The sequence below is a fragment of the Lynx rufus genome, unplaced genomic scaffold (genome assembly GCF_022079265.1).
Source record: "Lynx rufus isolate CCGP_SWC_20201006 ecotype Redwood Valley unplaced genomic scaffold, mLynRuf1.p SCAF_6, whole genome shotgun sequence".
Classification (NCBI taxonomy): Eukaryota; Metazoa; Chordata; class Mammalia; order Carnivora; family Felidae; genus Lynx; species Lynx rufus.
The window spans coordinates 27,598,394-27,623,999 of NW_025814878.1; the positions used below are offsets into that span (position 1 = coordinate 27,598,394).

Consider the following 25,606-nt stretch of genomic DNA (forward strand, 5'->3'; position numbering starts at 1 on the left):
TACAAAGAGTCTTTACAGGTATTGAAACTATTATTTGTTTCCATTTACATAAAAAGTAAACAATTTGCCCCAAATTAGGCAGCTATTCAGAAATGGTTGTGTCACAGTTCCAGAATCTTTACCAAGAATCCTAACCTAAATGGTCGGCCTCCAGAGTGCTGACATAATTAACATGGGGAAAACAACTACATAACCAAGGGCAACTATTTGATAACAATAACAATTTAAAGTCTCGATTAGGAGGAATATTTATATTGCTAATTCTGTACATTGACTATTAACCGGAACAAATTACAACAAAGAATACTTCCTTACAATTTCAGTGCCTCTTTGGGTTCTACTATGTTTACTCATATTAAAGCAATAATTTGGAAAATGATATTCAAGGAAGACATATTACTCACATGTTTACTTCCTCTTCATTTAATAACTGCATCACTAGCAGGGTAATATGAAAGGAGCCATCACTGATCATTGCTTTGGCCAGTTGTTTGTCTTGTTGTATTATTGCATTTTGTAGGATCTTAATTCCTCTTGTAATCTAATCACACACACACACACACACACACACACACACACACACACACAAAATAGAGATTAGGTAAGCAATATTTCTTTATGGCAAAATGTAAATCAAGAAGAAAAATAAGCAACAACCAAAATTAGAACAATGTCAAGATTCTTCAACTGAACAATGCTTAATCGCCTACTTGTTCTCAAATATCCTGGATAAAATGACTTGGGAAGCTTAATATGAGGTATGAGTTTTTTTAAATCATATAATTCCTGTCCATCTTGAAAACATCAAACCTAATACCCTTGTTTTACACACTGGGTCACTGGTTGAACCCACTGGTTGAAAATCTCTCAGTGACCATGCATCTTTTCAGAAACTTGCAGTATGACTCATGATAATTATGATCTTTCCTAAAATTAAAAAAAAAAAGTTTTTCTTGCCACAGAAAGGTCAAACCAGCAGACAACATTCCATTCCTGTTGGAAGTATTATTTATTTGTCCCCAAGTGAATGTGTCTGAGAACTCATTCTTCATGGCCTTTAAAATTTTTTAGGACAGCAATAATCTCAACAGGAGTGGCTACTGTCATTTTTCCAGATGTGTGAGGAGGGGCATAACGATGGAGAGAGAGTTGCAAAGACGTCCAATTGTGTATGTTAGAAAAACAATTACAGTCGCAGAGAGATGCAACCCCTCCTCTTCCATCAGACTTCCCCTCTCCGTCCCTGCTCTGAAACAAAAAGGGGAACAATGTTCTTCCCTCCTCCATTTCCAGTCAGATACAATTCTAGTCAACTTGTACATGTGACTAGAAAAGTGTATCGGAAAATGGTTTGAATATGAAATAGCAAACCAAGCAATACTCAGAGAAAAGAGAGCACATAGAAGTCCTGAGGCAGCAGAATTAGAGAGAAAAGGGGAAGGAGAGAAGGCTGGCAATAGAAACAGAGTCCATTAAAAAAAAAAAAACAAAACAGCAGAGATAAGAAAAAACTGAATCATGAGCACAGCAGACTGTTCTGATACTAGAGTAGCTGTTTTATCCTGAACAATGTTCCCATTATCTGCAGAATGTGACTGGACAAATCATGAGATGCCATCCTGGGATCTGACTTCCCACGTGTCTTTATGATAAATCCGCATCACCCAAAATAACCTCAGCCTTTCTCTATTCCTTGCAATATGGAAGAAGGCGACACAGGAAATGGTGTTTTCCTGGGAGGAAGTTATGCAGTAACACCTAACATAATATTTCCCAAGGCAAGAGATCACTTCTGTGAAACCCAGCAAAAGAATACTTTATCGTAGATAAAATGCTCTTGATGTAATAGTACACAAAGATCTTATAGAGTCACTTTCTTCTACTCTATATCAATAAAACTAAGTTATAAACACCTCGAGGGTAATGTTTATTTCTTCTAACCACCATCTCACCACAGTGACCAGTAATAATAATAAAAACAATACTTAAAATACACCTGAAACTAATATAGCACTGTATATTGATGATACTAGAAATTTAAAAAAGTAATAAAACAAAATAAAATAAAATAAAATAAAATAAAATAAAATAAAATAAAATAAAATAACTGGCATGAGGACACATCAGTAAATGTCAGTTCACATTATTCTAAAATGTGCTTTTTCGGGGGCGGTGGCTCAGTTGGACAAAGTAAGCGTCCAACTTTGGCTCAGGTCATGATCTCACTGTTCTGGAGTTCGAGCCCTGTGTCAGGCTTTGTGCTGACAGTTCAGAGCCTGCAGCCTGTTTCAGATTCTGGGTCTCCCTCCCTCCCTCCCTCCCTCTCTCTCTCTCTGCCCCGCCCCACCCACTAGCACTCTGTCTCTCTCTCTCAAAAATAAACATTTAAAAATAAATATATAATAAAATGTGCTTTTTACCTAAAAAGGATTAGACATTTTCCATATCACTAAATATATAATGTCTTCACTTTTTTAATGGAATAGGGTCCCATTGTACAGATGTCCCATAATTTAGTTACCTAATCACTTACCGAAATAAAGTTTTTTCTCAAAAAAAGTTTTTAATTAATAAAAAATAAAACAACAATATTTAAAAAAAAACAATAGCAGTAACTAACCTTTATTGTGTGATCACTAGGTTCTAGATACTAAAGTGAGCATTTTATATTTATTAGTTCACTGAAGCCTCTGAACAACCCTATAAGGTAGATATTGGTATTAACTCTATTAAAATAAATTGAAAAACAGAAGATTTAAAAAAAAATCTCTTCAAAACCATATACCCAAAACAGCAAAGGAACGTAAATAAAGGATAAATTACAATACATGAGAAAAAATGCAACAGTGACAACGAATTGGTTTGTTTTCAGAGGGGACAAAGAGGGGGCAGAGATGTGGGTACTGACTTAAGAAATGAAACCCAGAGGGGAAAAAGGAATTCAAAGGAGATTTTTAGAAAGTCTTACTGAATACTGTGTAAGAGAATACACTGGCCCTCTCAGAAAGACTTTTATTATAAAACTGTATTGCTCACAAATGATTTTAAATTTGAATTTTTGAGTTTTTCCAGGTACAATGAAGTGCTGAGATTGGCTCATGGTATAACAAAGCAGCTCAAGAGGGTCGAGGTTCATATGCCAACGGCCTGGTCCAGTGTCAAGGATATTAAAGGTACTCAAAAGTGTTAGACCTCTGGACACATATATCAATGGAACAGAAATCCCAAAAGGAAAAATACTCTTATATGGCCAACTAATCTATGACAAAGGAGGCAAGAATATATAATGGGGAAAAGACAGACTCTTCAACAAATGACATTGGGAAAACTGGACCGCCACATGCAGAAGAATAAAACTGGACCACTTTCTAACCCATACACAAAAATAAACTCAAAACAGAATAAAAGGCCCAAATGTGAGAAATGAAACCATAAAGCTCCTAGAAGAAAACAAAGGCCGTATCTCTTTGACATTGGCCTTAGCAAAATTTGTCTACATACGTCTCCTCAGGCAAGAAAAACAAAGAAAAATAAACTATTGGGACTACACGAAAATATACCTTGCAAGGCCAAGGAAACAATCAACAAAAGGAAAAGGCAACCTACTGAATGGGAGAAGATATTCATAAAAGACATATCCACTAAAGGATTAATATTCAAAATGTATAAAACTTACACAACTTGACACCAAAAAACAAAACAACAACAACAACAAAAAACCAATCTGATTAAAATGTAGGGAAAGGACTAAAGAGACATTTTTTCAAAGAAAACATCCAGATGGCCAACAGACACATGAAAAGATGCTCAACATCACTAATTATCAGAGAAATGCAAATCAAAACCACAGTAAGATATCACCTTACATCTGTCAGAAGGGGTAGAATGAAAAAGACAACAAAATAAATAAAATGAAATACATGTTAGTGAGGATATAGAACAGAAGATACCCTCGTGCACTGTTGAAGAGAATGTAAACTGGTACAGCTCCTACGGGAAACAGTATAGAATGTCCTCAAAAAATTAAAAATAGAGGGGTGCCTAGGTGGTTCAGTGGGTTGGGTGTCAACTCTTGATTTTGGCTCAGGTCATGATCTCACTGATTGTGGGATCAAGCCCCATGACAGGTGCTGACGGTGTAGAGCTTGCTTAGATTCTCTCTCTCCCTCTCTGTCTCCCCCCACCTCAAAATAAATAAACTTAAAAAAATAAATAAAAGTAGAAACACTATATGACCCAGTAATTCCACTACCAGGTATTTACCCAAAGAAAACAAAAACACTAAAAAGATGTATGAACCTCTATGTTTATTGCAGCATTGTTTACAATAGCCAAATTACACAAGCAACCCCACTGTCCACTGATACATGGGTAAATTGTGTGTGTGTGTGCACATAAAATGTGTATAAAATGCAATGTTACTCAGACATAAAAAGGAATGAGGTCTTCACATTTGCAAAAATATGGGTGGACCCAGAAGGTATTATGCTACGTGAAATAGGTCAGACTGACAAAGACAAATACTGTATGATTTCACGTATATGTGGAATCTAAAACTCAAAGCAAATAAACAAACACCAGAAACAGACCCAAAGATACAGAGAACAAGTTGATGATTACCAGAGGGGTAGGTGGTGGAAAGATAGGCAAAATGGGTTAAGGAGAGTGGGAAATACAGACTTCCAGTTATGGAATGAATAAGTCATGGAGATGAAAGGTACAGAATAGGGACTATCATCACTGGTATTATAACAGCACTGCATGGTGACAGATGGCACCTACACTAGTGGTGAGCATAGCAAAACACAGAGACTTGTCAAATCACTATGTTGCATACCTGAATCTAATATAACATTGTGCGTCAACTAGACATCAATTAAAAAAAAAAAAAGTCATACCTCTAAACAATATAATTACATCTACGAATCTTAGCTGGTACAAATGATAATATTGTTTTAACTGCACGTGAAAAGTATCTTACAATGAGAACTCTGTTTTACCATCAGAGTAATACAAATTAAGGATGATGGACTTGGCTCAGCAATTCTGGATTTTTTTTTTCAGTTTATTTTTTTTTGAGAGAGAGACAAAGACAGCTCAAGTGAGGGAGTAGGGAGAGAGAGAGAGAGAGAGACAGAGAATCCAAAACAGGCTCCACACTGTCAGCACAGAGCACGATGCAGAGCTCGAACTCAAGAAACTGTGAGATCATGACCTGAGTGGAAAACAAGAGTTGAATGCTTAACCAACTGGGCCACCCAGGCTCCCCAAAATTCCGGATTTTAATTCCAGGTCTACCACAGGTGTGACCCCACACCTGTCGCCTCTTCTCACTAAATCTTGGCTTCTTCAGTTGTAAAATAGGAATGATAAAATCTGCACTGCCAAACTTAGAGCACTGTGTTACAGATCACAGTAGGCAAGCTACATGAAAATACTTCACAAGCTCTACACCATTTGCCTAATATAAAGCATACAACACTGCCAAAATTAAATTCAGTGGTTCTCTACCCTATGTAGTTCTGCTTCCCAAGTACCATTTGGCAATGTTTGGAGGCATTTTTGTCATAACTGGGGACTTGCCACTTGCACTTAGTGAGTAGAGTACCTGCATTTTCACAAAAATATACTCTTGATTCTGGGCTCAAACACTAATTATGTATAAAGCCAGGGAAATGCTCAAAGAATTCCACTCATTTGTGTATCCAGCATTTTAGTGCAATGCTCTGCATAGTAAAATAGTTTTAGACCATTCCTATTTTTAATTATCTGGAAGCATGTAAACTGCAAATTAAAAACTATAAAATACTTGGAAGACTAATTCTCTGATGTCACACAGTACTTACGATGCAGGATTAACCTCAATCTAGGAAAATTCTACAGATAATCTAACCAAGAGATGTATTTCTAGCTATGCTTTGATGCTCCAGATTAATTTATATATTCCTTGATATCATCTTAAGAGCTTTTTTAAATGCTTTTTTATTCCTAATTACATTCTTATAAAAGAAAAGGGAAAAATACTGGACTCTTCTCTGTATTGCATTTTAAGAACTACCAGTGTCATTACAGGCCAAAGGAAACTAATTTTTAGAGCTGCTGTTTAAAATTCAATAAAATCATTAAAGCTTATCTGTCACCATAATCCCAGCTATTGACAGTACTGCATAGGCACATTTTAAAAACCTAATACTATAGAGTCACAAGTAAATATTATATTCAAAGAAACTTTCAAAAATAAGAGCATTATTAAAATCTTAAATATTTCACTGAGTATTATCTTTGTGTCTAGAAAATAAAAACAAACATCCATCTGTTAAACCTCAGCACTAAGCGATATTCTACATGCCTAAAAATAATGCAATAAGAAAATACATGTTTATATCTTTTAAGTTTTCTAATTGACTCGAAGCATGTATACATGAGTGCAGATAAAAAGCCTTAACATCATGTACCTCTGCACAAGGGAGAGAAGTTACATTCTAGTACAGAGCATGAGAATGTCTTTGACCTCAACTTTTGACATTATTTTCAGAATTTTTCTAAGCTGTTAACTTATATTGTTCCTAAATTTGCTGCCTCATTAATATTTACCAGAATTATCACTTCAATTTGCTACATAATTTTTCTTCAGTGCTGAATACTTTCATTTTTCTCGCTTGTCTACAACCATGAAAAGAACTTGAAAAATTGATAACATAGCAAAACTGGAGTAAAAGTAAAAAGTCCTTCCGAAATAGGAGAATTTTCTATGTCTACCAAATGCTCAACATACACACCATGATAGCAAATACTTTTACAATTACATTTCCCAGACAAGAATTGAATGACTGAATGCACAAATCTACTTTTATTATTTTTATAAGACCAGCAATTTTCACATTACTAAATGATGAAATATGGAATTAAAGGTTACAAATGCCTTTTAAAACACCCAGAGAAAAATCATATCTTTCCAATAGTATAAAAAAATTATCTGGGGTGCCTGGGTGGCTCAGTCGATTAAGCATCCAACTTTGACTCGGTTTCTCACAGTTCATGAGTTTGAGCCCTATGTCGGGCTCCAGGCTGACAGCTCAGAGCCTGCAACCTGCTTCAGATTCTGTGTCTCCCTCTCTCTCTAACCCTACCCAGCTCATACTCTGTCTCTCTCTCTCTCTCAAAAATAAAATATTTTTTAAAAATTAAAAAAAAAGTATCTTCTAAAAAATTAATATGCTCCTGAATTCAATCAATTTCTAATTGTTCCCTTGTACTTCAATGTTGATTTACCTTATATTTATTACTAGTCATAAAGAAAGCCCATAAAACCAACATGAGTAATCCAACTAGAACTAATTAAACAATTCTAAGCATTTAAGAAGCATATAGGATTTATTATAACTCCATTAGATTCTTTTATTCTTTATTTTTATTTTTAAACTAATGTATAATTGCAGGTAATGGGAAACACATCCTTTCACATACTTGCAACTTGGATATTTTATACAGTCATTCTAGTGCATTTTCCAATTCTATTTCTTAAAACTATGAAATTATGGGGGCGCCTGGGTGGCTCAGTCGGTTGAGCGTCCGACTTCGGCTCAGGTCATGATGTCACAGTTCGTGAGTTTGAGCCCTGCACTGGGCTCTGTGCTGACAGCTCAGAGTCTGGAGCCTGCTTTGGATTCTGTGTCTCCCTCTCTCTCTGCCCCGCCCCCACTCACCCTCTGTCTCTCTCTGCCTCTCAAAAAAATAAAGAAACGTAATAAGAAAATGTTTTGAAGTATGAAATTATGATTTTCCATTAATGAAGAACTTCAAACATCTAAGAATGTGTTTAAAAATCAAAGACCCATGTCAGTCTGAACACTTTCTTCTTTAAAACTAGATGCCAACAAGTAGAGGCCAAAAGTAGAGCAACTCATTGTGAGTGTGCTAGCTTCCAAAGGCTTGTTTGCAGGTCACTTAATTGGAACTTGGAATACAGTCTCCCATTGAAACAATGTTATAAATGCTGCTTCTTTTCCCAGGCCTTCCCACAAAAGCTCATAAGTAGTTTAAAAAAGAAAATTAACATTTGATACTTTAAAACAAACAAACAAAAAGGATGTTCGTAGAAAAGATGTAAAATGCACCTCCTAATCTCCTCCCACCCTACCTCTCCTCTCTGTATTTGTATGTACACCTCCTACTAAGTACAAATAAGTCTCTTGAGAGGGAAACATTAAATTATTTGGTTTCCAGGTCACTTGACACTCGAATTCCCCACTACTATGAGTCACGCGACCCTCAAAGGATGGCTGTTGAACCTGTATTATGAAACCAACATTGTAACACTGTATTTCTTATTTGTGAATTATTGTAAATGTTCTGGTTGCAACTTGGTATGCCACAAATACGTCTTCAGCCCTGAAATGACAGTATTTTGTGTGTGTGTATTTCTGCTCCTGCCAAGCTCTCCTCTCCTAGGTACTGGGAATGAGCCGAAGACTTTGTGAGGAAGACAAACAAGTTCCAACTGCAAGAATGACAGATCACAAAAGGAAAGCTATGAGACCTTGGAGGTGGCAAACTAAGGGGTGACCAAGGCAGGTGGTCACAGGTGAAGAGGTTTGAGCTGAGATTTTGACATTAACAAAACCAAGAGGGGATGAAAGAAAACTCCTAGACAGAAAAGGTTTTCTCTGGGGGGAGAGGGCCCCTGGCAAGTTCAAGGCCAGAGGGACTCAAGCAGAAGGAACAAGTGCCAAAGTGGAGAAGGTTGAACTATGTAGAACCTCACAGGACATGGTAGAGTCTTTGTCTTTACCTAATACCAACAGGAAGAGAGTGAAGTATATAAGCGGGTAACATGTCCAGATTTGGGTTTAGAAAATAATCATTATCACCTCCATTTTACACCTAAAGAAATGGAAGCTACGGAAATTAAGTAACTTGACCGACATCCACAGAGGAGTTTGTAGCCCAGATGGTATTCAAACAAGACCTGTAGGACTCCAAAGTCGCACTCTTCCCGGTCCCACACCACCTCCCAGAAGGTAAGAAGCAGACACGATGGCTACGGCAGCTTATGTTGAAACCTAAGAGCTGCAGACCATCCTCTCCCATCCCCTTCCTGTGGTCACTTTAGTGGCCCAAATTCTGAACTAAGCCTCAGAAAGAAAGAACTTCTCCAGCCCCTTTCCTCTCCAACCCCTCTCCTTGCCCTTCCCCACCAGTCACCCCATTGATCTTCACAGTCAGAACAAGGCTAGGAGAGGAAGGACAGGCATGAAAGGGACACAGAGCTGCTGTTCAGACTCCCTAGGGCGCCAAGAATGAAGGTGTGAAGGGGTGCCTGGATGGCTCAGTCGGTTAAGCGTCCGACTTTGGCTCAGGTCATGATCTCGCAGTTCACAGGTTCGAGCGCCACGTCAGGCTCTGTGCTGACAGCTCGGAGACTGCTTTGAATTCTGTGTCTCCCTCTCTCTCTGCCCCTCCCCTGCTCATGCTCTCTCTCTCGTCTCTCAAAAATAAATAAACACTGAAAAAACATTGTGTTTTTTTTTTTTTTAAAGAAAACCACAGGCCCAAAATGGGCTCTTAACACATGTTAAGAGCCTTACGTCAGCAAACCAAGACTTAACACCTAACTTAAGTGCAGTTTCAGCCCCCCAGGGATGTAACCAGTCAACACACAATTTCCTGGTCAGCACTAGGAAACTTCTCACAGACCCCTTCCATTCTCCTTCAGAGGGTGTCCCCGCCTAACACGATGGATTCTTTGCTAATTGTTTCCTTCTTTCCCCTCCCTCTCTCCCTTTAAAATCCTTTCCTCTTCCGCAGTCTTGGGGAGCACTTTTCTGTCTGCTAGATGGGATGCTGCCTGATTCATGACTCGTTCAACACAGCCAACTGGATCTTCAGATGCACTTGGAATTTCTGTTGTTTTACACTCGTAAAAGAGATCATACAGAAATTCAGGTCTGCTTCTCAAATCGGGCCAAGATATGAAAACGGTCGGTCTTCCAAGTAAAGTGTTCTTTCCTCCCTCACTGCTTCACCAGTTTGAATTAGATACTGTAGCTCTCAGCCACATACAAGGGTTTCTTAGTTTGTGCCAACTGGCTGGTCCCATTTCCTATTATTCATACCACATTAATTTTCCAGATTTTTAATAGATTTTTACCCAACTTTATCATGCAGTATTAAACTTGTACAGGAGTAATTTTTAAAGAAACTATGTCACAATAATCATTGCCATACACAGGACTGAGCAGCAAGAAATCCCACTACTTTCCCAGCAGAGATTTCAAATCCCTCTTTTTCTACCTGGCCACTGTTTTCTGCTTCTGAAAGGTTCCTCTGTTGTGGTGAACAAACAGAGAGAACCTTGACATGCCATCTGGCAACACACTTAAAATTATTACTTAAATATGACTGTTTAATATTTTTTCTAAATTACTGTTTAAGTACATTTTATTGTTTAAATAGGATTATTTATGGGGCACTTGGGTGGCTCAGTCAGTTAAGTGCCTGACTTCAGGTCGTCAGGATCTCATTGTTCATGAGTACGAGCCCTATGTTGGGCTCTGTGCTGACAGCTCAGACCCTGGAGCTTGCTTCAGATTCCATGTCTCCCTCTCTCTCTGCCTCTCCCCCACTCACTCATGTGTGTACTCTCTCTTTCTCTCTCTCTCTCTCTTAAAAAAAATCAATAAATATTTTTTAAAATTTTTAAATAGGATTATTTCCAAGGAACTACCCTACAACCCAGCAATTGCACTACTAGGTAATTATGCAAAGGATACAGATGTACTGCTTCGAAGGGGCACATGCACCCCAATGTTTATAGTAGACTATCAATGATACCCAAAGTATGGAAAGAGCCCAAATGTCCATCTCCTGACAAATGGATAAAGAAGATGTGGTACATGTATATACAATGGAATATTACTCAGCCATCAAAAAGAATGAAATCTTGCTATTTGCGACAACGTGGATAGATCTAGAGTGTATTATGCTAAGTGAAATCAGTCAGAGAAAGACAAATATCATATGATCTCACTCATCTGTGGAATGTAAGAAATAAAACAGATGAACATAGGAGAAGGGAAGGAAAAATAAGATAAAAAGAGAGGAAGGCAGACCACAAGAGACTCTTAAATACAGAGAACAAACTGAGGGTTGCTGGCAGGGTATGGGGTGGGGTGAGTGGCATTAAGGAGGACACTTGTTGGGATGAGCACTGGGTATTATATGGAAGTGATGAATCGCTAAATTCTATTCCTGAAATCGTTATTACATTATATGTTAACTAACTTGGATTTAAATTTCAAAAACATGTAAGATGACAGTAAAAAAAAAAATAAATAAATAAATAAATAGGATTGTTTCCTATGGAGCCCACCTAAAATACCACCAAAAACCCTTAAGAGCTGAGAGCAAATGGGCTTACAAGCATTTAGTGTAGCTTAAATCTAATTTAAAATAAAAGTTTATACGATCTCGCGGTCCATGAGTTCGAGCCCTGCGTCAGGCTCTGGGCTGATGGCTCAGAGCCTGGAGCCTGTTTCCGATTCTGTGTCTCCCTCTCTCTCTGCCCCTCCTCCGTTCATGCTCTGTCTCTCTCTGTCTCCCAAAAAATAAATAAACGTTGAAAAAAAAAATTTTTAAAAAAAAGGGGCGCCTGGGTGGCGCAGTCGGTTAAGCGTCCGACTTCAGCCAGGTCACGATCTCGCGGTCCGTGAGTTCGAGCCCCGCGTCAGGCTCTGGGCTGATGGCTCGGAGCCTGGAGCCTGTTTCCGATTCTGTGTCTCCCTCTCTCTCTGCCCCTCCCCCGTTCATGCTCTGTCTCTCTCTGTCCCCCAAAAAATAAATAAACGTTGAAAAAAAAAATTTTTAAAGTTTATAGTAAAAGTAGTTGTTTTTTAAATAGCACCTCTAAAACGAATCAATAAACAAACAAACAAAAAGCAGAAACAGAGCCATAAATACAAAGACCTGACAGCTGCCTGAGGGGAAGACAGTGCAGGGAAGGGCTAAAGAGGTAAAGCAGAGTGGGGGACACAGGCTTCCAGGTACAGAACGGAGGAGTCAGGAATTGAAAGGCACAGCACAGGGAATTTGGTCAATGGTACAGTAATAACGCTGTATGGTGACAGATGGTAACTACGAGGGTCGTGAGCACAGCACAACGTAGACTGTCAAAGCACCATGTTGTACAACTGAAACTAATGTAACATTGTGTGTCAACTACACTTCAATTAAAAAAAAAAAAAAGCACCTCTTTGTTGGTGATCGGAATGGATAGGAAATAGTTGGGTTGATAATCTTTTTGCTTTTTTTTCTTCTTCTTTATCTGATCTTTACTGATCCGTTCATTTTCTTTACTTCTCTCCAAATTTATGTGAGGTACATCAGTGACTAGAGGGAGAAAGTCAAACAATAATATGTCTAATGGATTTAAACGAAGATAATTTAGTCACAAAAAAAAAAAAGAAAAAGGAAACAAGCACTACATAAATAGCAATCATTCATAATAGTCATTTTCAAATTTAAAGTAGGAGCTAGCAACTATTCTGTAAAGGACCTCAGAATAAATATTTTAGGCACTGCAGATCATATGGTCTTTATCAAAACTATCCAAGTCTACTGTAGACAAACGTAGATGAAGAGGTATAGTTGTGTTCCGATAAAACTTTATTTACAAAGCAGATAGTTAGCCAGATTTGGCCCATTATCTAAAGCACAACTAGCAACCATTCTCTCCCCCATGCCACGAGTTTCATGATACTAGAAAAGATCACTTTTTTCATACATCTTGTAAATGTACATTTGTGACTCCCACAACATAACCACTCGTAGCAATGCCACTCAAAGTTTGGTTTGTGGTCAAGGTCATCCTACAAACTTGCAAAAATTTAGATTGCTTTAGAAACTTTCATAGCAAGTAGGCGAAGAAATTCTGTCTACTGAACTTTGGCTTCTATTATGTGTGGGTTTTTTTCATTTTTCTAATAGTTCATCTTTTACCGTATTTTACACAAGTATCAGTTGGCAACAAATAGGAAATCAAAAACAAAAAAAAACTGGTCCTTGACCATAGATAATTGAGAAGCACTTAGCTACTTGTTAAAGTCATCTTCAAAAGACTCATTTATAACACCCAAAATAGTAATTATGAAGCTATGTCCCCAGAAAGAATTACCAAATCAGTATGAAATGCCATGGTTTCCTTTTTCAGATTTGAGCAGGAGGTCCCCTATGCATGCAAAACTAACATTGATTGAGTTTTCAGGCTGTGTCTTCCCGAACATTAGCTTACTATTCAAAATGGAGTGCCTTATAGAGACTTTGTAAAAATTCAAATATAATTGTATACTCTGAGGTATGATTCCCGAAAGGGGTGGGAGGAAGAAAACACCTTATTTACATTCAATCCTATGAAGCTGGCTCCATCTTTGGGATCAACTCTTACTGACCCTGGTGATCACCTGCACATAATACCTTAAAAAGGTCTGTGGGGAAAGTCTGAGCTCAACCAATAATGCAGAGTCTGTGTGCCTATGCGATCCTGATCTAACTCAACTCCTTATTAAATACAAGGAAACGGAAGTGCAGAAAAACTTAAAAACTACTCAATGTCACGGAGTCAAATGTGGCATTTAGACCTTTTAACTCTCTCCACTTAGTGTATTTTCTATTAGATCAAACTGCTTCTCTGTCAAAGTTCTGCAAAACCAACGAGCAGAAGTAATTTTCCTTATCCTAGTGTTCTACTTTTTTTCCAACATTTTACTTTTTTAAGTAATCTCTACACCCAACATGGAGCTCGAACTTACAATCCCAAAATCAAGAGTCGCGTGCTCTAAAGAGTGAGCCCGCCCCTACTGTTCTTTAAAATATCAAGAGCAGGGGCACCAGGCTGCCACAGTCGGAGGAGCATGTGACTCTGGACCTTGGGGTCAGGAGTTCAAGCCTCATATTGAGTGTGGAGATTACTTAAAAATAAGTGGATAAACTTTCAAAAGATTTTTTAAAATAAAAAATAAAATATTAAGGACAATTTTTAAATAAATGTCACAAATAGTGTCTTAATGCTAACTTCTAGAAAATGAGTAGAGTATGTTAAAAATTTAAAAACTCAGGGTTTGTGGAAACATGTGCTTTCTTTCTAGGACTAACACACACTTGTGACATCCAGAAGGTGGGGGTAAATTAAAAGCAAGGGGACCTGGGTAATAAGTCTGACTAAATCATTAAGAGTTAGGACAAAATTATCTGGTGTCTTTGTGCATCTACTTCCCTACTACCAATGATTTATATGGTTAAAATGATACATCTTCACAGAGAATACATATTTGAAATATAAATTATTACTTTCTTTTACATACATGAGCGTGTCAGAACTTTATAAATCCTATTGCTAAGGAAAAGTTTCCAGCATTCTCATCAGCATTATGAGCATTATCAGAATTGCCTCATGTGATGCCACTGGGTTTTATTCCACATGCAATTCTTTAAATATGGAAAATGACATCAATATGCTGTTGAGCTGCTTGTAATTTTAGACATCTAAGAAACAGTCCTACATTTGACTGTAGTAACACAAACTAAATCTACTAATTTTAAACAGAAGCCACAGAATATGCTAATAAAGTGCCACATATATTTTAAATCCATGCCCAAATACATTTCTAGCCCACCTCCATCTGCTCTTAGTAAAATGGTACATTAGAAATGGAAACCAATTTTAGTATAGTCTAGATCAGAGTTTGTGGGTTAGAATCCTGGCTCCCCTACTTACTGGCTGTGTGATCTTAGATTAGTCACATGAACTCTCTTTACTTCAGTTTCCTCCTAAGTTGAGAAGAATAATAATAGCTACCTCACAGGGCCATTTTTGAGTGAGTTAATACGTGAAAGCTCTTAAACTACATTCTGGTACAAACTAAGCACTATAATTAGCTATAACTATTAGGTGTTACCCAGAGCTCAAAAGAATTAGGGAGATAAATGTGTATCTGCTAAGATCATTTAGAAAACTCCAAAAGTAAACTGACATAAAGTAAAAAGTATCCATTGTTTTTCATCATCCAGACCACTTGTATCCCCTATGATTATACAAAATGAAAAATAATCTTAAGTAGTTTTTTAAAAATTAAATATAATACTGCAAAATAGTTCTAAAGTAAAACACCCATTTTTTAAAGTAAAATCACAAACTAATTCTAGATAAGTTCTTTTCACATCCCATTGTCCAAATCAGGACACAACCCCAAACAGCTCCGGAAGCCGAGATAGTAAGTATCTGCCAGTTCCCAACCTATGCCTATGTGGAAAAAGAAATCTACAAAAGGAAAAAAGGAGGGGGAACAGAAGTTGGCAAGGCAACTAGCCAGGTCTATTTCAGTCCTGCAGAGGCAGCACTAGATAGTGAAAAGAGCATTAACCCTAAGACTAATCTTCCAACAAGCATCTTCCTATCAAGTCACTTCATTTCTCTATCTGCGAACTCAAAAAGCTGGCCAATCCTTAGAGAAATAGCTTATTCTAGGTCTGAGGCATAAAATATACCAGAGGATCCTGGCTCTTCAGAGACTCCTGGCACCATGTCAGAAAGTCTCTAGAACCAGTTTGAAAGTCCCAACACTGGCCAATGATGGCGCAATTTAAGCATCAAATAAAATCATCACTTTAACACAATAGGAAATTCAGAGCATTTTTGCAGCAGTCTTGCCAATATTCCAAAACTTATCAAGATTCCTTAATCTGGGGTGTCTGGGTGACTCAGTTAAGCGTCTGACTAGAATGTAAAGGGCAGAGGAACACATTAGTGACCATAATGTAGGTACTTCTATACAACTTCATTTCTTCAAATAACACATACACACACACACACACACACACACACACACACACACACGCGAAAGAAAGGAGAACTACAGATGAAAAGAAACTGAAGAGATGTGTCAATCAAATACAATGTGTGGACTTTACTTCCTAATTCAAAACAATTTTTTTAATTACGACAGAGAAGTGTGAATACTGACATAATATTTGATGATATTAGAAATTACTCTTATTTTTTGTCATGAGAAGCATATTTTGGATATGCTTTTTGTTAAGTATCCTTATCTTTTGAAGACACATACTGAAGCATTTACAGATAAAATGTATCTGGAATATACTTCAAAATAATCTAGTGACGAAGAGGTGATATAAATAGATGAGGCTCAGTCTACTATTCTACTTTTGAATATGCTTGAAATTTTCCATAATTGTATATATATTTTTTTTTTAAAACACCCAGGGGCATAGGAAGGACAACTAGATAATCTCTACCTAGAGTCTCTTCTAGTTATAGTTTTCTGTGATCTGTGATAAAGGTACTAACTTAACACCTATAACAGTTAGGACTCTCATGGTAAAATTCGATCAAGAATGGCGTCCAGCAGCTCCTGGCTGGCTCAGTTGGAAGAGCATGCGACTCTTGATCTCGGGGTCGTGAGTTCAAGCCACACACTGAGTATAGAGATTACTAAACAAAAATAAATAACCTTAAAAAAAAAGATGTCCAAACTAATAATCCAGCTGATTTTATAACCTCTACTTCATTTCAAAATTAACATAGTAGAAAGAGAATCCTGAACCCAAAGTCTAGTTTTTCTTGTTGTTTTTTTTTCCAAACTGCTAGTATCAACCCACTACTAGGTTACTAAATCAACATAGAAGATAATTTAAAAGCACTTTTTAAAACCTAGAATAGAATGGAATATGGTGGGGTGGAGTAGAATGAAATGGAAGAAAATGTTGTAGACTAGATTAGAATACTACAGAATAGGATAGAATAGAAGTAACATTCCACCTGCTTATGGTAGGTCTAAGTACTGCTCCATGAAATTTGAAGGTTTTTCATACACGTGTGTACTGGATGGCAACATGAATGTATTCCTTACTGTGCACTAAGACACTGAATTGTTTCTGCTATATTTTACTCAATAAGAACAGGCTTAAAAATGTGGTATTTAAGAGACCACTGAGGGGCACCTAGGTGGCTCAGTCAGTTAAGCGTCCGACTTCAGTCTAGGTCAAGATCTCACCGTTCCAACTTCAAGCCCCGCATAGGGTTCTGTGCTGGCAGCTGGGAGCCTGGAGCCTGTTTCAGATTCTGTGTCTCCCTCTCTCTCTCTGCCCCTCCCCTACATGTGTTTGTATCTCTCTCTTTCTCTCAAAAATAAATGAACATTAAAAAAAAATTTAAAAAAAAAAGAGAGAGAGAGACCAGAGACTTTTAGCATTTTCAGTTTTATACCTTATCTGTTCAAAACTAAACTATGCAGCCGCTCTGGAAAACAGTGTGGAGGTTCCTCAAAAAATCAAAAATAGATCTACCCTATGACCCAGCAAGAGCACTGCTAGGAATTTACCCAAGGGATACAGGAGTGCTGATGCATAGGGGCACTTGTACCCCAATGTTTACAGCAGAACTCTCAACAACAGCCACATTATGGGAAGAGCCTCAATGTCCATCAACTGATGAATGGATAAAGAAATTGTGGTTTATATACACAATGGAATACTACGTGGCAATGAGAAAGAATGAAATATGGCCTTTTGTAGCCACGTGGATGAAACTGGAGAGTGTTATGCTAAGTGAAATAAGTCATACAGAGAAAGAGGGGAAGGGGAAAAAAAAGTTAGAGAGGGAGGGAGCCAAACCATAAGAGACTCGTAAAAACTGAGAACAAACTGAGGGTTGATGGGGGGGGGGTGGGAGTGAGGGGAGGGTGGGTGATGGGGATTGAGGAAGGCACCTGTTGGGATGAGCACTGGGTGTTGTATGGAAACCAATTTGACAGTAAATTTCGTATTTAAAAAAAAACAACAAAAAAAGAACAAAAACAAAAACTAAACCGTTCTTCCTGTAGCGACTTATTTTTGCCATTTCAAACATTCCATAAGTCCATTCTACAGATATCCAGAGAAGGAAAACCATAACCTTGGAATATAATAGTCATAACTGTATAACAACTCTTTTAAACAATTCTGGTATCATGAGAATGAATTGGGTAAAATCCCAATTCAAAATACCTCTTAAAGGGTCACCTGGGAGGTTCAGTCAGTTGAGCATCCCATGCTGTCAGCACAGAACCTACTTGGGACTGTCTCCCTCTCTCTCTGCCACTCCCAGGCTCAGGTGCACACACGCACTCTCTCTCTCTCTCTCTCTCAAAAACAGATAAACATTTAAAACAAACAAACAAAAATACCTCTTAAAAACAAACAAAAAACCTCTTGGTAAAAATAAAGAAGTACAGAGTTTTTCTTTTTTTTCTTTTAATTTTTTTTAATGTTTATTTATTTCTGAGACAGAGAGAGACAGAGCATGAGTGGGGGAGGGGCAGAGAGAGAGGGAGACACAGAATCGGAAGCAGGCTCCAGGCTCCAAGCTCCTAGCTGTCAGCACACAGCCAGGTGCGGGGCTCAAACAAACTGTGAGATCATGACCTGAGGCGAAGTGGGTCGCTCAACCAACTGAGCCACCCAGGCGCCCCAAGAAGTACAGAGTTTTTCTAACTTCCCTTAGCTTTCTCTAATCTTATCCATAACTATTTAACTTTCTTTCCAACTGGATTACCTAAAATTTTCTTTTATGGGCACCTGTCTGGCCCATTCAGTAGAGCATGTGACTCTTGATCTCACAGTTGTGAGCTGAAGCCCTATGTTGGCATAAAGCTTACTTAAAAAGTAAATAAATAAAAATAAATAAAATTTTCTTTTGTTAGGCATCACTGCCAGGGTAAAGTTGGAAATTATATAACAAGAGCTGGGCAAAAAAGAAAAAGAATCCTGTGACTACTTATTGCTATACCACAGTTATATTTGCCCTTGTAATAAGTTTATTATTTCTATTTTTTAATTCAGTGAGTCCTGCGGATTTATGGTCAGGGTTACACACTGAGCCCAATACTTCTTTTCCCTGGTTTGCATATCTTCTTTGCCTTTTATTTGCAAATTTAATTTGTATGGCCAGAACATAAAATCTTCTCTTTCCTTATCTAACTTCATTTTATTTCTAACTTTGAAATCACAATCTAAATTCTAAAGTACAATCTGCAATTATTCTTTTAATTTACTTTATATGAAAATATAATGAGCAAAGTATTCATGTAAAATCTAGTTTACTAATAAAAGCATTAAAGATCAGTGACCACAGAAGCAAAATGGAAAAAGCTTTGGCCATGCACCCTGGGTCTTTCACTGGATTAGAGCTCATAACCTCATCTCATAAATTTAATTCAATACACTGCTAATTTTCATAACGATTTCAGTAGCCATTTCAATGTACTCTAATGAATCTGGTCCTGTTGATAAAGGCTGAAATTCTCTGATCCGTGCATGTGTTTTCTTACCCAAAGCACATGTCATTTTATGCAATTTATCTAGTTTTCCCTTAAGTTTTATTTATTCCCTCAAAAAAAAATAAACTACAAGAGAATGAATTATGAGAGAAATTACTTTAATTGCTATTGTTGGTTGATTGTTTTCAGACTTCCTCTTAGCCAAAAGGCTGAAAACAGACTAGATTCTTGTTTTGATAATCTTTTCTTTTTTTCTTGTCATATAAGCAGTCAAAATCTTTGAAGTAACCATTTTTAAAACTCCTCAATTTATGACTTAGAATATTAACTTCTCTATTTCATAGCATTACTCCCCCTTATTATCTGAGTAATCTTTAGCAAATTACTAAAACTTTCACAAAAAAAAACTTTACCTCCCTCATTGAGTTTCTCTGAGGATTAAGAAAATACAAAGCATTTAGCGATGTGTTGGACACCCTTGATAACATGATTATAAAATACTGCTCTCAAGATGAATTTTTTTTTAAATATTTAATTTAGCAAGTATACTTAGGCAAAAACTTTGCTGAGATTTATAAAATTTTACACGTATTAACAAGTTGAATCCTCTCAACTCCTGAAATAGCTACAATTATAATGACAATTTTCCAGATAATGAGACTGAGCCTTTAGACATTTGCTCAAAGGACACAATAAGGAAGTATAACAGCATGGTGTTGGGATAACTAGACAGCTACATGGCAAAGAATGAAACTGGATCACTTTCTTACACCAGACATAAAAATAAACTCACAAAATAAATGTGAGATCCAAAACCATAAAAGAAAAGGCAGTAATCTCTTTGACAGTTTTCAGCAACATTTTTCTAGATGTCTCCTCAGGCAAGGGGAAAAAAGGCAAAAATAAACCATTGGGACTACACCAAAATAAAAAGCTTTTGCACAGCAAAGGAGACTATCAACAAAAGAAAAAACAACCCACTGAATGGGAAAAGATATTCACAAATAATATATCCAATAAGGGGTTAATATCCAAACTACATATTGAACTTATACAAAACCAAAAAAACAAAAAAACAAAAACAAAAAACAAAAAACAAAAACTTAAAACATGAGCAGAGAACCTGAAGAGACATTTTTTCCAAAGAAGACATACAGATGGCCAACAGACACGTGAAAAGATGCTCATCAGGAAACTAATTATCCAGAAACTACAGATCAAAACCACAATGAGATATCACCTCACACCTGGCAGAAGGGCTAGACTCAAAATGACAAAAAATAAGCAGCATTGGCAAGGATGTAGAGAAAAAGGATCTCTCATGCTGTTGGTAGAAATGCAGGTTCGTGCAACCACTGTGGAAAACAGTATGGAGGTTCCTTCAAGCGGTGTGTGGATGGCTCAGAAAGTTAAGCATCTGCTTCTTGATTTCAGCTCAGGTCATGATCTCATGGTTTGTGAGTTTGAGCCCCATATCAGGCTCTGTGCTGGTGGCACAGAGCTTGCTTGGGATCTCTCCCATGCATACACACTCAAAAATAAACTTTAAAAAATAAAATTTAAAAACAGAAATACCATATGATCCACTAATTCTACTAGTGGGTGGAAAATGAAAACGCTAATTCAAAAAATATATGCACCCCTATGTTTATTGCAGCATTATTTATAATAGCCAAGATATGAAAACAACCCAAGTGCCCATGGATGGACGAATGGATAAAGAAGATGCAGTATATACATGGGAGTATATACACTGTATATACATCATATGTATATATATATATACATATACACACATACACACACACACACACATATATATATATATATATATATATATATATATATATACACATACATACAATGGAATATTACCCATAAAGAGAATGAGATTTTGCCATGTGCAACAACATGGATGGAGCTGGAGGGTATTTATGCTAAGTGAAATAAGTCAGACAGAGAGAGATAAATACCATATGATCTTACTTATATGTGTAATTTAAAGAAATAAATAAAAAAAACAGACTCTTAAACACAGAGAATAATGGTAAAGGGGATTAAGAGGTACAAACTTTGAGTTATAAAATAAAGTCATAGAGGTAAAAAGTACAACATTGGGAAAACAGCCAAAAATACTGTAATAATGTTGTATGGTGACAGAGGGTGACTACATTTATCATGATGAACAGAATAATGTACAAAATTGTTGAATCAGTATGTTGTACACCTGAAACAAACATAACATTGTATGTTAATTACACTCCCAAAAAATTTTTTTGCGGGGGGGATGGAGATGGGCAGAGGCAGAGAGAGAGAGAGGGAGAGGGCGAAGGAGAGAGAGAGAGAAAGAGAAAATCTTAAGCAGACTCCATGCAGCCCAATATGGGACTCAATCCCAAGACCTTGGGTGAAATCAAGAGTCAGATGCTCAACTGACTGAGCCACCCAGACACCCCCTGAAAAAAAATGTTTTTAATTTATTTAAGTAGTATCTACACCCAACATGAGGTTTGAACTGACAGCCAGCCAGACACCCTCAAAAAATTTTTTTGAAGAGAAAGTGTAGAGCCCTGTCAGTCTGACTCCACAGCCCTTGCTTATAACCACCACAGTTTAACACTATTAGGAATAATGTTAGTGGACATGATCAAAGAGGAATAAGTTTATCCAACTTTCTATTTTGTGAATCAATGAAGCTTACATTTTTAAAAGCAAGTTTTTAAGCACATTTAAAAATTCTAATTGTAGGGGCGCCTGGGTGGCTCAGTCCATTAAGCTTCTGACTTCGGCTAGAGACATGATCTCACTACTCATGGGTTCTAGCCCTGTGTCGGGCTCTGTGCTGACAGCTTAGAGCCTGGAGCCTGCTTCTGATTCTGTCTCCCCCTCTGCCCCTCCCCCACTCACACTCTGTCTCTGTCTCTCTCTCACACAAAAATAAACACTTAAAACCATTTTTTTAATTCTAATCGTATTTTTTCATAAAAAAGAATAAAAGCCACTCATAAAAAATTAGCAAAAGGAGCTAAAAAATTGCTCAAAAAACCGCTATCTTAACACAACCACTATGAATTCTGGTGACAGGTCACACAAAGTACTTACACTACTGTAAACAAACAACCCATACTCTTTTCCACCTACTTTTTGACTTTGCACTGTACGTATGAAATATTCCTCCCAACACAGTTTTCAGAAATATTATTCTCATAACAACATGTAATTACATAATGTGTAATTTAAAGCATTAGTATAGCTTACTCAATCACTCTCTAATTTTGGACATTTGGGGTTTTTCCCCCAATATTTCTACTATTTAACAGACACTGTAACACATATATTTATGAATAAGACCTTTTCTCCACAAGTAAGACTATGTCCTTGCATTGGGAATCCCATGAGTGGATCTATCCCGTGTTTGAACATTGCTGGAGGTCCCAACAAACTCCATTCTAAAAGGACTCAGTACATTGTCACAAGCAAGGTAGACAGGACATTAAAAGCACTGCATATTATTTTGAAATTGATATTTTTGAAAAAGATATTGCCAATCTGATAAGTTATAGCCATATTTTAAGGTACATCCTTTAATACATCTGAAGTTGGATAACTCTCCGTGTATTTATTTACTAATTGAATTTTATCTTCTACTTTGCCCAGGACCATTATTACCTGACACACTGCAGGCACTCAATGTGTGTGGAATGAATTAACGTATTTATTGGGATTTTCCAATGTTTTTTGTTGTCTTGTGCGTTTTTCTAAGGGAAAAAGATAAAATCTTTGTAGTGTTTGACACAAATATTTGCCTTAAGCCCTTTCATAAAAATTTGGAATGTGTACTCCATGTTTCCCCAATCAATTAGAGATGATACAGAACATAACTGATCCTTTTTTATTTTTTTTTAAAGTTTATTATATATTTTTTTAGTAATCTCTATTCCCAAAATGGGGCTCAAACCCATGACCCCAAGATCAAGAGGCAAGAGGCATACACTCTTCTGAATGAGCCAGCCAAGTGCCCCTACTTTATCCTTTTTTAAAATTGACTCAAGAGAGGCCTCTGAGTGGCTCAGTCAGTAAAGCATGCAACTCTTGATCTTGGGGTCGGGAGTTCCAGTCCCATGTTGAGCACAGAGATTACTTTAAGAAAAAAAAGAAGTTAAAATTGACTCAGGATAATCACTTACTATACCAGGTGTTAAGATTCCATCTTTATTTGACACAGCATTCTTCTATAAAAAATTTTATTCCAGAAAAGGTAGGTTTCAATCAGTATTTTAAAATACTTAAGAGTTGAATTTTTTAAAATACATCTTAATGATATTAGCTAATAAACAAGTAACAAAATAATTTCCCAGATCTTTAAAGTCTCCAATAATTACAAGGTTAGAATTCTGTGTGAGGTAAAATAAAGATAATAACTTTGATATGAGAACTGAATTCTATACTTATGAAAGAAAAAAGGCACTCAAATATTTTATTTTGAATCTTGATTTAAAATGTGGCTTGATAGGTAAGGGCCATGATTCTCTTAAGAGAACTGAGTTGGTTAAACGAAAGCTCTCCACCAATTTACAGTCCATGGGAAGCACACTAAGCTATTGCTTCCAGCAGGAGAATGACTCTTCGTTGCAGACTCTCATTCAACTTTCAGAGGCAAGACTAACAGCAACTCCAAGCATTTTCCAGATGGTTTGCTGGGTTTCTAACCAACTAACCACTGACACTTCCATCTTGTAGAGAGAACAGACCCACCCAGGCCCAGGTCAACAACTCAGTGATGTTATATTTTCTCCCAGAATATGTTCAACCTATAGAGCCAGAAGATGTGACTTAGGTTGTATTGCTTCCTCAATATTTGTAGAAGATTTTCTTTCACACTTACATTTAGATAATTTATTTCCAGTGTGTATATTTATATTCTAATATATATAGTTCTAATACGTTTTATGTTTAATTCAGCATAAAACTCTAATACGTTTTATGTTGCAGCATATAGTAAAATAATCTCTTCTCAAAAACAACAAACAAAAACATAAACACCCATTTTGGCCAACCAGACCACATGACACCTAATCGTGACACAGCACCCACACTCAAGGTAACACAGTTGGAGCCTAAGACCCTCTGAACCAAGCATTTGGGGAGGAGTTTTCTATTGGCAAGGATTCTCCTTCCCACGATGTTCTTGTTAGCACTACTTTCCTCGTCACCCTGCCAGGGTTTCTATCAGCAAGAATGTCTTGGCAGTTAACTCACACTTTCCACCCACCAAAGGAAACTAAAAGAACCAAAGGCAACAACCAGCAACTTGAGAATTTTAAGGTTGTCATCTACCACAGGCCAGTAAATTGGTTACATTTCCATGTTAATAAATGTAAGAGAAAAGCCACACGAAGTCCATTCAAGCCACAAACCAGTTTTGGATACAAACACTATTCCTATAGCTATCTTAAGTTGAAGGGTTGACAACAAAACTCCCAGTTCTTGTGCATTTCTATAAAAATCTCATTTCACAAAAACTAGCTAGTAGTTTCTAGTTTGCAAAGAATTTTAGTATTTGTTTCTAGTGTCTTAGTAAATGCTGTTATAAAAGTGAGAGGGAACAAGTTGTCCCCAAATAACTAAGGGATATGTTTCAAAGCTTTTGTAAATAGCATTTGTGCATTATTTTACATCTCTCACGGCCCTCTTGCCCACATTACCTCCTCTGATCTGTAGAGTAACACTGGGAGAAAAACAGTAGGGAATTCTGTATGGTTCACAGTTGAAAAGCCCAGCTCACACAGTTTAAGTGTCCAGGGCTACACGAGTAGAAAATGAAATAACCAAAACTCAAAACCCAAGTTTTCTGTTTCTCTCATACCACACTGACTGTGTGTAACTTGGAGCTTAGAATTTGAAATCTTCCCACAAAAATAATATTGTACATGGTGGTTTGGAGTCTAGACTAACCCACAAAGCCCTCTAACTCACAAAGACTGAACTATCCAAAAGTACTATACAGCTAAAAATGGACTTATGTGTGAGCCTGGGTGGCTTGGTCGGTTGAGCGCATGACCCTGGATTTGGCTCCAGTCATGATCCCAGGGTTGCCGGATGGAGCCCTGCTTCGGGTTCCATGCCGAGCATGAAGCCTGCTTGGGATTCTCTCTCTCCCCCTTTGCTCCTCTCCCCCTATTCACAAGTGTGCTCTTTCCCTTATTAAATAACTTTTTTTTTTAATTAAAAAAAAAAAAAAAGGACTCGGGAGCCTCAGTGGCTCAGTTAAGCCTCTA

At 37.2% G+C, this 25,606-nt stretch overlaps 1 protein-coding gene across 5 annotated transcripts in view; it reads right to left on the reverse strand.

The window, feature by feature from the left end:
* Positions 1–25,606, reverse strand: part of AKAP7 (A-kinase anchoring protein 7) — a 158,826-nt gene that overhangs the window by 124,445 nt on the left and 8,775 nt on the right. For all 5 annotated transcript variants that reach the window (XM_047102381.1, XM_047102380.1, XM_047102382.1 and 2 more), the window contains 2 exons: positions 12,248–12,387; positions 405–541 (listed from right to left, as the gene is read on the reverse strand). In XM_047102381.1, the coding sequence (XP_046958337.1) occupies positions 405–541; positions 12,248–12,387 (277 nt within the window). The remainder of the gene's footprint in view (positions 1–404; positions 542–12,247; positions 12,388–25,606) is intronic.